The following is a 15,214-nucleotide window of genomic DNA, read 5'->3' as shown; positions in this document are numbered from 1 at the left end:
AAGCCAGTGGCCCAGCAGAGGGGCCGGAGCCCAGCCTGCCCCTCCAGCTCCAGGGCAGAGGGAGAGGGAGGCGCAGGGAGATTCCTGGAGCCCAGCCTGGGCCCAGCTTTTTGCATTTAAAAAAAAAAAATTTTTATTACTATGTCTAGCAGTCCAAGGTTTTCAGTTACTCACACTCATTTATTCATTCCATCCATTCAACATACGTTGATTAATCACCTATTTTGTGCCAAGCATTCTGCTCCATGATTTACAGAAACTATCTCTTTGCTTTAATTATCTCCATCTATCTCCAGACACAGTGCCCCTTTATAGTAGCTGTTTGGTGCACAGCCATTATTAACTACAGCAGTGACAAACCCCACTAAGACAGAGCTCCTAGCCTGGAAGAAGAGGAAGGGAGAGTAATTTCTGACACCTACTACATGCTGGGTCCTGGGGCAGCTTCTGACATGGCTTGCATTATTTCCAGGGACACTGGCATAGAGACAAAGAGTTACCACCACAAGTCCAGGGGCAGAGGGACTTCACGGAAGGTCTCCGGCTAGTGGCCCCTTTTACGCTGGGCCTTGAGGACCAAGTTCCCTGGTAGAAGATGGAAAAAAAGGGGAGAACATCTCGGGTGGAAAGATCACCACAAGCCATTGGCCTAGAGGCTTACAGTGCCTGTTATTTGTGGGTGGGGTGATGGGAAGGGTTGGGGTGGAGTGGGGTTGGGGAGGGATGGCCAGAAGTTAAGAGCGGCTAGAGGCAGGGTGGGGGGTGGTACGTTGGCAGGTGCTTGGTTTCATGTGCTCCTGAAACATCTGGGAAGGTTTGCCTCCAGGACATGACCTTGAGCAGAATCTTCCATAAGGCAGCTGGCCCTCAGAAACGGAGCTGGCCCAGTCCCCAGACTTTGCTGGCTGGTGTGTGGACCTTCTGGTTATTTGGTTTTGTGTTCCTGCCTCTCTGTGTCCACTGCTGCTAGCCCAAGTGCAAGGCTGAGGGCCCTGAGATCCTGGGGTCCCCTCTCTGGGCAGGAGCTTGGCACTGAGTTCCGCACAGACTCCCAGAGTTCTGGTGAGCTCTGCACAAAGCACTGTGCTTGTCTGCCTTCTTTCATCTGCCTGGCAGCCTCCCTCACAGAGAGCAGTAGGTTGTAAAGGATGGAAAGCTAGCAGCCCTTGGTTCAGTGTAGCCACTGGGGCTGCAGGGAGCACAGCATTGCCAAATCTGAGTCCCTAAATTGTGCTTGAACCCTTGCTGATACTCCTCTTATTCTCTTCCTCCACCCCCACCACCCAGCAGACCCCAGAATGGGCTCTGATCCTTCCCCATCCTTGGTAATGCAGGGCTCAGGCAGAGAGGATGCTGGGTGGTCAGGGTCCTGAATGCTCTATGCTGCCAATGACTCACTTGTGTGACCCCAGGCAAGTCACTTGACCTCTCTGAGCCTATATCTTTGTCTGTGAAATGGGATAATAGCATCCTCTTTGGTGTTGTCAATAAACATGGCTGATAGCACAGTAAAGCGGCAAGCATGGCATATTTATGAGGGGGAACCATCAATGAGGCTTCAGCTGTCCTCTTGCTCCCCACAGCAAAGGCCCCAGTTGCTGGCAGGGTACAGTCTGAAGCGGGGAGATGCTGGCAGGCTCGGCAGCCTCCCCTGTCCTACCCTAGGAGTCTGACTGGGAATGCTTTCTCTGCCTGTCAGGGGAGCTGAGGTAGTCCCCTGGAGAAAGAATGTCGGTGCCATGGGGGCCTAATGACCTGGGGCACCACGCTGGCTCTGGCTCACAGTGGGGCCGTTCGCTGCAGCACCATCCTCCAAAGGCCTCCACCCACAGTCCTAGCACCAGGCCCACCTCAGAGAAGTGAGGCTGAGCCTGACTTCAGCTGGCGCTGGGCTCTGCCTGTCCCAGCTCCACGTCCTGCCCCGAAGCCTGGGACCTGCCAGGAGGGCCCAGCCCGTGAGGGTGGGCAGGGGGTGGGCTCGCCAGGCCTCTGTTCTGGGAGGGGGGAACAGAGAAGTGCCAGGGGAAACTGGTCTAACCACCACTCAGTCATTCATTTGATTTTTTTTTTAAAGATGAAAGAGCGCACACACGTGAAGCATTATTAAGACATTCTAGTTGAGGAACGAAAGAAAATGCATTTTAAAAAGCACCCTCCCAAGCCAGTTATGCAACAGTGCAGGACAACCACACGCCCCAGAGACAGTGACCAATGAGAGGGCAGCAGAGGCCCCGCTGCAGGGGTGGCTGAGGCCCAGAGGGCTGTGCACAGGGTGGTAGATGTGGCTGAGCTGAGGGGGATGAGTAGTGCCTCAGTTTCCCTCGTGCACAGTGAGGCAACGTGGGGCTTGCCAAAGGGGCCTGCCTAGCTCTGGGCAGCTGATGCCCCCCCCCCCACCCCGGCCAGGCACTCAGTGCACATGGCCTAGCTCGTTCAGTCCTTACAATAGCACCCTACAGGGCAGGAACCATCACTATCCTCACTTCCCAGAGGAGACCCAGGTGCGGGGAAGTACACGCACTCACCAGGAGCGCAGGGCTAGTAGGTGGCAGAACGGGGACTGGGGCTCCGGGTGGGCTGCAGAGCCGGTGTGTTCAGTCTCAACTACACTGCCTTGGGACAGTGGGAGCAGATCACCTTCCAAGACATGGGGACATCAGAGCTGGAAAGGACACCAGGGACTCTGGGTACTCGTTCCTTTTAGGAATGGAGAAACTGAGGCGCCGGGTGGTGATGAGTCCTGCCTTAAGCCACGCAGTCAGTGAGGGGCAATAGTGGGTCTCAGCTGCGGTCCCCTGATTCATCACTGCTCCTCTCCACCAGGCTAGTACAGGTGTGGCCTGGAGACCAATGATGGGGGTATCCCTAGGAGCTTGTTAGGAATGCAGAGTCTCAGTGTTCCCCAGACTTATGGGCCAGAAACCTGCATTTTGACAAGAGCTCAGGGATCCACATGCACTTTCTAGTTTGAGAAGCCCTGCTTTGTGCTGCTCTACTTTTCTGGTCTGCGCTGTTACTGTGAGTACAACAACATTGCATCCAGACACAGTACAAGCTGCAATTAGAAAATTCTGGAAGCTCCATCCCAGGCTCACGTGGGGGTGAGTCCTCTGGGATCTGGGGGAGGCGACAGAGCAGGTCCCCCTGAGCTTGGTCTTTCTTGGGCTCAGGTATACCAGTCACCACTGACCTGCTGCCCAGGTGAGAGCTTAACACTGAGCTGGGGGTTACCAAGCCCAGGGAAGAAATACAACTCAGGGTCCAGAGCATTGCTGCTGATGGCTAGCGGACGAGGCCTAGACTCCCGTGAGGAAAACCTAAGGCCTGGAGGCTGGCCTGCGAATGGCAGGTTCAGGATAGAATTTCCTGGGGCGGAGACTGGCAGCAGGGGTGGTGGCCAAGAGCTTGCACAGGGCTGAGGGCCAAGGAGCTTTGGTTCTTTCTGTGCTCTCTCCCTGCCCCTTCCTGTGCACTATGAAAGGTTCTTCCCAGTTCCATGGAAGGTCCTATGTCCCCACAGCCTCAAGACCCTCCGCCTCCCCACTCTTCCCTACAGAGAAATCCCGTCACTGTCCCTGAGTGCAGTGAGAGGTAGAGACGGCCCAGCATGCCCCCCGCCCCCCCCCCCCCTCAACCTGGTTGCTGGCTGGCAGCCCCTACCCCTGCCCTGGGTCCTGGGGAAGTCAGCGGAGCTAGGCAGAAGACTGGGACAGACTCCAGTTACTCCCTGTGGGAGTAACCGCAGGAACGCAGTGGCCTTTTGCTCTGTCTCTCGGTTCCTCTGAATCTGAGGCAGCCACGTAAGGGCAAGGAGAGTTCCACTGTAGCTGGCAGGGCTGGGGGCACCGAATCCATCTTCAAACACAGACCACCTTCAGATGGAGCGGGAGCTTTTCCCTGGAGGATGCCTCCAAGGCACCCGAGTTATTTGCTGTTCCTCTAGTGTCCTACTGTCCTCTCTACATGCTCTTCCCCTTTCTCCTTGGTGTAATGCTCCTCTGACTTGCTGTGTAGCCTCTCTCCCTCTCTGAACATTATGTGAAATGAGGAACAAGGCTAAATTAGCCCTCTTCAGGTGGGTCTTAGAGGAGCTCTAGGGCTCCTTGGAGAATCTGCGGGGGAGAGCATAGCATCTGAGGGTAGGCCTGCTGGGCAGGCCTCCAGCCCCTGCCTCTAATCAGAGGAGATTTGCTACTGTCTGTTTTCTATAATGGGATGCTTTTGGCTTTTTTTGGCAAGATGGTCTAAATGCTTGTGAGAAGTTCTGGAGGACTTTTATAGTACCGTCCAGCTGGAATCCCCTAGGAGGTAGATCTTTGATCCATGTGGCACAATTCTGGACCATTCCAGGCTGGCGCCCAGGCAGGGCTAAGGCGAAGGATGCTCCCCCTCAGCTGGCTTGGCGCAGGAGTGCAGGGGACAGGAGGGAAGAGGGTCCAGGTACTGGACCTCTCTCTCAGTCTTTAATGGCCTGGCAGCTACTCCCATCTGTTCTTTGTTCCTGCCCTTCTTCACTTACCCAAAACTTCCCAAAGGAAGCACCTCTCATGAAATCAGTGGAGACTGACAGTGTGAAAGCCACAGCCTTGTTCAAGGGGTGGCTCAGCCTCTGGGACTGAATGCAATCATGGGGAAAACAAAGTGGCCTGTTTCCGTGGAATAATCAGCTGGAAAACTGTCCAGTCTCTGCTAGGCCATGTAGAGGCTCAGCTTGGGGGAGACCAGAGAGTCCCTCACTCTGAAGGGGCTGGCCACCGAAACCAGGAAGACAGCAGTGTCTACTGACTCAGCAATTTCACCCCTGGGAATTCAACCTAAGGAGATATTACAGAAAGAAAAGGCCATCTGCATAAAGAAGATTGCTGTGGCATTACTCAAAATAGCCCTAAACAGGGAACTACCCAGCTTCCCAGCAATAGGGGTAGTAAATTATAGAACATCAACCAGATGGAATATTATGCACCCACTAAAATTAGCATGGGAAGGCAACGTGGAAGCATGGAAACAACACTGAGGATAAAACACTCACGAATGGGAACTGGCTCCACACAGACCAGAATTTTTTCTTTTCCCTACAAAAGGTGTGACAGAGAATGGCAGCTGTATCATGAGTGATTCGTTGTGTAGTTCACTAAAGAAATCATGATTGTCTCCCACATGCTGGGGCCAGGGCTGGGGGGCTGAGGATGGGGCGAGGCTGAGAATGCCTTTCCTGCTCTCCATCTAGCACCTCCCATCTAATCCTGAAGCTCTTCCCTAAACGTCCTTCAAAGTTGTCACAGCATCGTCTTTCAATAAGAAGTGGTCGGTAAGGGCAATATGGGAGGAGAGGTGCTCCTCTTCTTCCTGGGAATGTTCCTCAGCTCCCGGGATCTCACAGCCACCTCCGGCTGGATTACAGACATGTCAGGAAAAAACCAAATGTCAATGTGGTAGTGACATTTCAGTCTTATAATGTCTTAGTTTCCTTTGAAGCAAAAGCCGCTTTAAAAATCCATGTTAAAACGGAGGAAAAAAGTTAGGACTTGTTACTAATCTCATGGCTGAATAATTAGGTGTGCCTAATTCTGAAAGTAGCAGGCGAAATTATGCAGTGCCAAAGTGACACTTCTCATACCTACACCATCCCGTCTACAGCAGCGTGGTTTTGACTTTATAGCTTAAATACGCTGCCAGAAAACCTAATAAAAGGAAGCAAAAATATTTCTGTTTAGATCAGGCTGCCATTTGAGAAAGACTTTTAAATATGTTCTTCCCCATGTGTAAATCTGACAGTCCTTGCATAATTAAAACCCCAGTGGAGAGTTTCCTCTGAATCTTTTCAAAGTAAACCAGTAAAACATCTTTTAGGCTGTGAAATGATGGATTAATACTTGGCCGTCTCTGAGCAAGAACACTGCCTCCAAGAATATTGTTTGGGGTTAAAAGAACACAGGCCACCATCTCTATCTGTGGGAGTTCATGTAATCACAGGAGATGTAGGTAACGATGTGCCCAGGGGCACACACGCATCTATGATGAGTTCTGCTCATCTCGGATTTTGTTAAATGGAGGACCAGATAAACGAATGCACTCACATTAAAGCAAACTTGATTTCAACCCCTTAGGAACATGTCACATAGCATAAATGAAAGAAATAATAATGACCCAGGATTTCATTTCAGTGTGAGCCATCAAGATGAATGATTTAGACCGCAGAGTGGTGTTTTTTTGTTTTTTTTTGTTTTTTTTGTTTTTTTTTACTGCTGAACAATCATAGGCAGTGATTCCTGGATCTGTTCCATGTGGACACACATGTGTCTATGCCTAGCTTTGGGTATGGGACCCTGTTCCAGCTAAATGTCCATACAAAGAGTTTATGTTATCCTGATGTTCCATCTAACCCTAAATACACATGGTAACACCTGAACTTTTCTTCTATGTCTCCCTCTAGCTGAAGGCCCATTCCTGCCCCTTCTTCCCCTTCCCTACATGTGTGCATGCATGCATAAACACACGCACACATGTGCATACACACACACACACACACCCCAACCCCGGGGCAACAAAAGGCAGAAAGTAAGTGGTTTCTATCTTATACCATTCTGATAAACATCACAATGTCTCCTACTCGCTAACACCTTTGCCTCGCTAGCACTCGCTTGCCTTCTCAGTTTAGACCTGCCAGATGGTTCTAGTCTGTCTGACTTCTAAGATATGTTTGATCCTTCATGCTTTCTCTGGACTTAATCAGTTGTTGGCCTGACCAACAGACAAGACCTCCTGCTCAGCCCTGCCCTGCTGTCAGACCCACACACACCCACACCCATTATTAAATACTTCAGTCTCAAACAAGGATTTGCCCACCAATTATATGCATGAATTTGGTAGACTGAACACTGCATAACATGGATTCTGCACCCAGCTGAACATATAATTAACTGTGACCTGAAACAAGTTCCTTAACACTCTGCACCACATGGTATTGGACTGAAGGTCTCCTCCTTGTTCTAGTCCTCTTTAGTGAAAATAGCCAGGATATGCCACCCATAAACAGTGTGATCCATCTCTTGTTGGAATATACTTTAACCTGTGTCTCATAGGATAAGCTTTAACTTTTCAAAAGCTAGCACCAGGTCTGACATACACAATATATCATATTTATAGAATAAACAAAAGAAGGTTTTTTTAAAAAAAAATCTAAAATCTAGATGCATCATTTAGCAGGGTCCATACAAACACAAAAAAGAAATGTCCACACTGCAGCATGGACCATATACACCATGATCTTCAATGATCAGATAAAGTGCATGCGAATTTCTCACCGGATAAGGTGACAGGCATACAATCCTTTTGGACTGAGCTTTGGCTCCCTGAGCTGCTAAATCCATAAAAGCACCAACACTAACAATAATTGTCTCTGAAGACTCAGAGCATTTAAGGGAAAGAAACTATGTAAGCAGAAGAGAAACTGACGTATATCCGTCTTTAGTTAAATCTCATCAAAGTATATTTTGCAAGAGAAGGGTGAAGTGACAACTATGCTACTTCGGGATTCAGCAGAACTTATCTAACGGACAGAAGTGACTGAGTTGAACCACCGGCTCAGACCACTAGAGAAGGTGGATAACTGACAGCGATGCTGCTGCTCACTTGGCTGTCCTGGCATCCCTGCAGAGGTCTAGTTCGATGCTAAGCCGTCCACAGCCTAGTTCTGGTCCCTGAGTGCAGCTCCCCTGAGAGCTACATGTCTCCCTGCAGCAGATTTTGGAAACAGTGTGCTGGGTCATTCGTAACACAGCCACATGCTTGAGTGTAGCCCTCCTACACTGCTTGCCTACATCTGAAAACACAAATCTAGAAAGAGAACATAGCTCCTTTCTGCTTGACTAAAGAACAGCCAATCCTGCCAGTACATTAAAGACTGGGGCTTGGAACAATTTGCTAACACACAGACTTGATTTTGTGCAAAGACTGAGAGGAGCTTTAGGAGCTGTGGCTGGGCAGTGAATGAAGAAATTGATGAGAGTGCCATCCGAGAGGCGCTGAGACCACAGGTCATTGGCATGGGGCCCAATTCTCGTGGACTCACTGCCTGTAGGGGAAGAGGACGCTGCTAACACCCTTCCCTTTAGCCTGTGAGTTTCATTAGGAAGCTAAAGCCAGAGCATGCAAATGGGAGAGAAATGCTGTCACCGCCCATTATGTGCACAGGTGTGCCTCTAGGTGCAGGAAAGCAAAAGGGTGTGTTTACAAGAGGAAGAACAGAAATCCATAATGAGCTATGAATGCATGATGTCATCCTCTAGGACTAAGCATCCTTAGTACTTTTAAAGCACTTAAAAAAAAAAAAAAACTCTAGTTGCTATAGCAACTTGATGCAGCTCTTAAAAGGGGATTTTTTTCCAGGGGGTCATTTTATATCTTCAATCACCATAACAACATGATATAGCTTTTAAAGTGTATTTTTATCCATTTGTGTGTGCTTTGGGCTTGGGCCATATTTGCCTTTTCTACTTAAAATAATCAGATCAAGCATGACACACGAAAAATCATTGAAGGAAAGGAAGCCCTTTCGTAGACTATACATATACACTCAGAGACACATCTCTAGCTGCTCATATCCTGCACATGCATGAAGTCTTTCTCTGTCTCCCAGCAGCCATCTGCGATGGCTTACACTGGCCAGTTAGTCTGTGCCTGTCTCTGAGCTGGCATACCAAACTAGCCCAGAACCTACCCTCGGAAGTTGTGTCCATACAATCCCCCACTTCTCAGCCCAGTGGATCCAGCCCCCTCCTCCAAAACTACCACCAGGAGATGTTGCCTTGGGGTGACTAGTGATATGGCCAGCCCAATGCCTTCTTCCACCCTGAGACTCAAAGCAGGAGCAGATGGGACACACAAAATCTCACCAAAGTGGAAATCCTGTGTTTATTCTGCACTCTGTAGTAGCTGGGGAGGAGGTCTGTTCACATGACACCCAGGGTCCAGGGAAAGGGAGGGCGGGGAAAGTGGATGACAGAAGAAGACAGACTTGGAAGGGGTGGAGTGGGGAGCAATCAGTGGTTCCAGATTCTCTTCGGGAGAGGTTCAGAGAAAGGGTAAAAGTGGGAGAAGTGGGGGGACTTACTAAAAGAGTACTTACACAGCATGTTGTGTATGGTTGTGAAACCGTGAGCTGCTTGTACCAAAAATAAGGAAAAGGGATAATAAAAAGTATAGAGAAACCAGCCCCCTCCCCCACCCCACCCAGCTACCCCCTTGTGCCACTATTGGTTGGAAAAGATGGCAGGGTAACAGGAGAGGTCAAGAAATTGGAGAAGCCGTGAAGAGGGTGGAAGGAGAAGGGGACGGCGGGGAGCAGAATGAGAGCGCTGAAGTCCTGGCCCCCCCAAGTCAGACCGGCTTTTCTTTGGAGGAGGTGAGGTGTAAACCGTAGGAGAAGCGGGTGGGAAGGAGATCAAGGAAGGTGGTCGCCCTCCCCAGGGTAAAGGGCTGGAGGATACTGAAGGAAAACGCGTGGCGAAAGAAAGGAAGGAGAAAGAAAAACGCTGTGAGTGGAGGTAAAAGGGCTTCTCAAATCACCTGGATGAGGAAACAGACCCAGGGGGCGCGAGAAACGGAACGAAACAGCAGGCCCTGACGCTTGTTCTCTTTAGAAGAGAAAACTGAGGCGCACAGAGAGGTTAAAAGTCATCGAGCTGGTAAGTGCTGGAGCGCGCGGGCGGCCGCGGGTCAGCCCAGCGCCTGGGTGAGGGTGCTCCCCATTAGGCACACTGCCTGCGAGTCAAGTCTGGGTGAGGACCAGAGACTGGCCTCTCCGGGCACTTCCCGCGCGGACAGCCGGTTAAGAAAGAGAAGGGTCAGGAGGAGGGGGACGGGCGGAGAGGTGAGGGCAAGACGAAAGCAGGCGGTGGGTTGATAGAAGGTAAGTGGGGGAGCCGAGAGACGCGGACCAGCCTCGGAGCCGTGGAAAGGGCGGCAGGTATAAGGCACGGAGAGGAAAAGACGCGCGCGGAGCGCGCCGCTCACCTATGGTCGATACCACGGTGCCCACGAAGTAGAAGGCGCCGGGGAAGTCCCAGCGCGGGCGCAGCGCGTCGGCTCGGACGCCGGCGGCCAGCGCGGCCTCGTAGTGCCGGAGGAAGGCGCGCAGCTCCGGCTCGGCCACGCCGTGCGCTGCGCTGAAGTTGCGCAGCGTGGCGCCCCAGCGCGCCCGCGCCTCCGCCTCGCCCGGGCTCTCGAGCGCGGAGAAGACAGTGGCGCCTGCCACCAGGTAGAGGCCGATGAGCGCCGCCAGCAGCACGAAGCGACCCGTGTCCTCGTTGAGGTGCGAGCGGCGGCAGCAGCAGCAGCAGCAGGAGGGGCGCGGCAGGCGGCGGCGGCAGCGGCGGGGCGGGGGCCGGGGGCTGCGGGAGGACATGGTCCGGAGCTCAGCCCCGGGGCCGGGGCGGCTCTCGGGGCCCGGGCCGCGACATCCCCCCCGCGGGAGCAGAAGCGTGAGGATGGTGGCCAGGGGTCGGGGGCCGCCGCGGAGCCCCTTGCCGCCTCCCCCAGAGCCCGGACGGCGGGGCGCCTCGCCTCCGCCTCTGCCTCCTTGGCGCTCAGGCCGCACACGGGTCCCGAGGCCCTTCGAGCGCCCGGGCTGGGACGCTCCTCTCCGCGCCCCGACGCCTCGTCGGCTCCCGCGGCTCCTCACCCGCGACCCTCGGGTGCAGGGGTCTGAAGCTAGGCCCCTGCCGCCCTATGGCCGGCGTCCGCGGGGCCCCGGGCCTCATACTCCTCTCCAGACAGGCCGCGGGCTGCGGGCGGGGCGGGCAGGGGAGCCCGGGAGTCTTAAGACTGGGACGCTGCAGCAGGGCACGAAGAAAGCCCCCGGGGGCGTCCCATGAGGCTTTCCCCCTCTCTGCGGCTCGCAGGCGCAGGCTGCGCTGGCAGTCCGCTCCCACCCCCGAGCCTGAGCTGGCGGCGTCGGCTTCGCAGCCTCAGAACAGAGCCGAGTCCCGGGAAGCGCTCCCTTTCCAGCTCCAGCCGGAGAGCCGCCCGGCACGGAGAGGCGGAGTCACCGGCGCCCGGGGCGGGGTGTTGGGCGGCGTGGGGAGGGGGGGAGATAAGGATGGGAAGAAAGGGGTGGGGAGTTGGGCTGCTGCGACGCCTCCCGGCCGTTCTGGAGGCACTAAATGCGGGGCACGGAAGCAGGTGTCCGGACTGCGGTGCTGGCTGCCACCCTGCCAGGGAACCCCGTCCGGCCCGTCCCTGAGCTTCGGCTCCGGAATCCCTTTCTTATGTCCAAGCTGCCGCCAAACTTTGCTCAACTTGAAGGTGCCTTGCGGTCTTAGGGGTTGGGGGCCACACGACGCGAATCTTCCAACACCTGGTTCTCGGGCTGCAGTCCGAAGTTTAAGTTCCCTCTTGCTCGCTTCTTCCTGGATCCTTCCGCAGCGCTAGGTTTCTGATGGTTCCTTTGGAGAAATGATCCCGTATGGGAAGGAATGGGGATGGGGTCACTCGGCTCCGGGCGACCTGGGAATGAGGGCGTCTCCTCCCCTCCCAACCGAGCTGGCGGCCGGCGTCAGCACCGCGGACAGCGCATCGGTGCTGCAGCTCGGGGGCGGGCCGCGCTAGGGCTGCGGGGGCCTGCAGCGCGGGGCGAGGCCCGTCACCGTGCTGCGCGGTGCTCCCCAAACCCTGTTTCCTTTTCTCCTTCCTCTATGCCCTTCCCCCCAGTCGGCGGCAGGTACAGTCGCTGAGCAGCGTGTTGACAGGGCGAGGACGCTGCGGAACAGAAAGAGGGGAGGAGTCAATTGCGAGTAGGGGAACGAGGTGTCACCGGAGGAAGAAGCGTCCAGACCCACCCTGCTCCTGGGTCTTCTTTCGCCACCCTAGCTCCCTGACTTCTCCAGCCCGGGGTGGGGGAGCCTGGATAGGAACCTGGTTGAGCAGGGTTGGTAGAAGAGGTGCAGGGGAAGCTCGCTAGCGGGCTCCCCCCGAGGCCGGCGTGGGGGGCGGAGGAAAGGGTGTGTGGTTGAGAGCGGCGGGGGCGGGGAATCGTCGCCCCCTCGTCCCGCAGCGACCGCAAACAGCCGGTGCTCCGCGCTACCTTGGGAGGTGGGAGCTTATCCGCACAAGAGTCGGGAAGGGTCTGGGTCACAAAGTTCTCTGGTGAGGAACGCCCTCCGTACGGACGGAAGATCATTCCCTTAGGGCAGCCAGCCCCTTCTCTGTCTGCCACCTTTCCATGATGATGATGATGATGAGACTACGCAGATAACAGAAAACAAAAACAATGGTGGTGACTGTGTTTAGACACCCCAGGTGGGTGAACTGTAGCAAAATTAGAACTATCTTTCCACCCCATTTCCCAGCTTGTCTGGCCTCCACACTAGAAAACACTCAACCTAAGGTCAACCTGAAGTGGTGGCAGCATAGTCAGTCCCCTTAAGAGTCCGGGTGCTCAAAATGGTTCCTGAAAGAGCCTCCACTACTCTTTGGGCATTTTCCAGCTTAGAAACTAGGTACCTCTGAACCCATGCCCCCGTTTGGAGACTGGGGTGGTGTGGGGCAGGGTGGGGAGCAGGAGAGCTATTAGAAAGCAAAAAGGGGGGCACCTGGGTGGCTCAGTGGGTTAAGCCGCTGCCTTCAGCTCAGGTCATGATCCCAGGATCCTGGGATCGAGTCCTGAATTGGGCTCTCTGCTCAGCAGAGAGCCTGCTTCCCCCCCCCCCACCCTCTCTGCCTGTCTCTCTGCCTGCTTGTGATCTCTCTATCAAATAAATAAATAAAATCTTCAAAAAGAAAGAAAGAAAGCAAGAAAGCAGGCAAATAGGGATGAGTTGGGGCATTGGTTTTCTTAAACCAGGCACATTGAGACTTGGATCTTCCTAGAAATGCTGTTCAGGTTTGTAGATAGAGCCAGCTGCCCTCTCCTATACGTTAGGAGAGACAGATGAGAAGAAACTTCATCACCATGGTCAGAACTACGATTTCTGGCGGTGAGTGGCATATGTCAGGTTTTGCAGTGATCTTCTTAGAAAGGGGCAGGGAAACCTTTGCATGAGGGGAAGAATATTCATACTGGGAGCTTTAAACAAACACAAATTATTGCCATTGCACAATATTGCTATTATTTGCAAAATGCACTTCAATTATTTATTCCCCAAGTCTTTGTCCCTCTTGAGCTTTACAAAAGTGCTGTTGCCCCAACTTCTCTATTTCCTGCAATGCTCCCATCTCTACAAGTTCCTGTAGGCAGGAAGGATAGCCCAGCCATGGACCTTTGGAGCTGGATTCCACCTGACTGGTCAGTCCTGACAGAAACCCTGAGAAGTGTCATTCCAGGAGTTGGCACTGGAAGCCTCCAGATGCAGCTGAAGGACACTGCCAGACCTCTCAGTGTCTTTCTTTACCCAGACTCTCAGAGCAGGGACAGTGTTGTGCTGCAGTGTTCTGTGCCTCTGGACCAGCTCCTTGCCCAGTTGGCAGAGGGCCTGCCTTGTCCTCCAGCTTGTTATTCTAGCTTGATTAGCAGCAAACCCCTGGCATCAATCTCAACTCTGAATGATCTAATCAATTTATATAATAGGAAAATGATGAGTTCCCTGCACATAGGCATGGAGTGCTTTAGGGGACCAGCCCCATGATGAATGCCACTTTTGCCCACTGAATCAATATTTAAGTCACTGATTTCCAGCTGGCTATCCTCAAAGCCTTTACTTTGGCCCTGAATTGCTGCAGGAGCCTCCTAGGGATGAAGGCTTGCTATCTCAGATGCCTCCCTTTTTAGCCCCATCCAGCTTGCATCTGCCAGTCATTGCTGTGATCATGCCATTTGATCTGATCATGTGACTAATGTCCCTAGATCACAGTCTTCCATGGCTTCCCCCAGCTGTAAAAACTTAGTCTTTAAACCCTCGGGGCTGCCATTAAAAGCCCTTGCTGATGTGATTCCCAGAAAATCATTCCAGCCTCACCTTCTGCTATGCCCTGCTTATCCATACTCAGCCCAATCATCAGGCCTTTGCTTGGCCCCTGCTGGAGTGCTATCTTCTTTCTCATCCTCTCCAGCTCTTCATATATACAGCTCAACTCAGGTTAGAACTTTTTTCCAGAAGACTTTTCCTTTGTAGGGTATTTTGATCCAATCACTTTGATGCCATCATTTCAATCCTAAGGATCATTTGATTCTGCTGTGTCCTTGAGAACTTCAGATAAAACACCTGAGCAGGTACAGGTCTTTACTTTTTCTGTGTCTCTCTTTTTTATAAGAGAAAATGGCAGGAGCATTAACTAGGAAAATTAGGGAATGTCAACCCAACTGGCAATTCTACCCCCATGCATATACCCAAATTAATGGGAAGATATATCCACACAAAAGCTTGTCCATGAATGTTCATAGCAGCATTTATCAATAATAGCCAAAAAGTGGAAATAACCCATCAAATTCACAAGTCTCCATCAACTTATGAATGATAAATACAATCGGGTATATCTATACAATGACATATTCAACAATAAAAAGAAATAGAGTACTAACACATGCTACAACATGAATGAATCTTGAAATATTACACTAAGTAAAGAAGCCAGTCACTAAAAGATGACCTATTGTATGATTTTATCTGTAAGAAATGTGCAGAATTGGAAAATCCACATAGATATAAGTAATTTAGTGGTTGCTTAGGGCTAAGGAATTGAGAAATGGGAGTGACTGCTAATGGGTATGGAAGTTTCTTTGAGGATGATAAAAATACTCTAAAATTGTGGCAATGATTACACAGTTCTGCAAATATACTAAAAACCACCAAATTATATATTTTAAATGAATGAATTATATGATATAGGAATTATATCTCAAGAAAGCTATTAAAAATACAAATACAATTAGTTGATCAATTGTTTTATTGAAAAAACGGAAACAAAAAAATTGATCCCAAGGACAATGATTTCTTTAAAATAAAAAATGGGAAAAATTGGGGAAAGTTTAGCTGTGGTAAAGAGAAAATTGATTATGAAATTAACTTGAATAAAATAATTTTGATCCAGAAAATACTTTCTCTTAAAAATTAATCTCTCTTGGTAAAATTCTCATGAAAAAATCTGCATTCCAAGTAGCAAATTCAGAATCTCCTGGGTGCCTCCAAAACTCTTTGATCTTTCTGATCTCAGAACTCCTCTATTATTTATTACTCACAATTAGTTGTGTAACAAGATATAAATAAATTTAATGTATGTA

General features: G+C 51.6%; 1 protein-coding gene and 1 long non-coding RNA gene across 2 annotated transcripts in view; one reads left to right on the top strand and one right to left on the bottom strand.

Annotated features, from left to right (window-relative positions):
- KCNK12 (potassium two pore domain channel subfamily K member 12) overlaps positions 1 to 11,838 on the bottom strand; it is a 53,035-nt gene extending 41,197 nt beyond the window's left edge. The window contains exon 1 of the mRNA XM_059406120.1: positions 10,015 to 11,838. Within this exon, the coding sequence (XP_059262103.1) occupies positions 10,015 to 10,405 (391 nt within the window). The 5' untranslated portion in view covers positions 10,406 to 11,838. The remainder of the gene's footprint in view (positions 1 to 10,014) is intronic.
- LOC132021569 (uncharacterized) overlaps positions 8,972 to 15,214 on the top strand; it is a 107,831-nt gene continuing 101,588 nt past the window's right edge. The window contains exon 1 of the long non-coding RNA XR_009405394.1: positions 8,972 to 9,686. This is a non-coding gene — a long non-coding RNA (uncharacterized LOC132021569). The remainder of the gene's footprint in view (positions 9,687 to 15,214) is intronic.

The sequence above is a fragment of the Mustela nigripes genome, chromosome 7, assembly GCF_022355385.1.
Source record: "Mustela nigripes isolate SB6536 chromosome 7, MUSNIG.SB6536, whole genome shotgun sequence".
In the NCBI taxonomy this organism is placed as follows: domain Eukaryota; kingdom Metazoa; phylum Chordata; class Mammalia; order Carnivora; family Mustelidae; genus Mustela; species Mustela nigripes.
The sequence above is the reverse complement of the archived record's forward strand: the minus strand, read 5'-3'. Positions and strand labels throughout refer to the sequence as shown.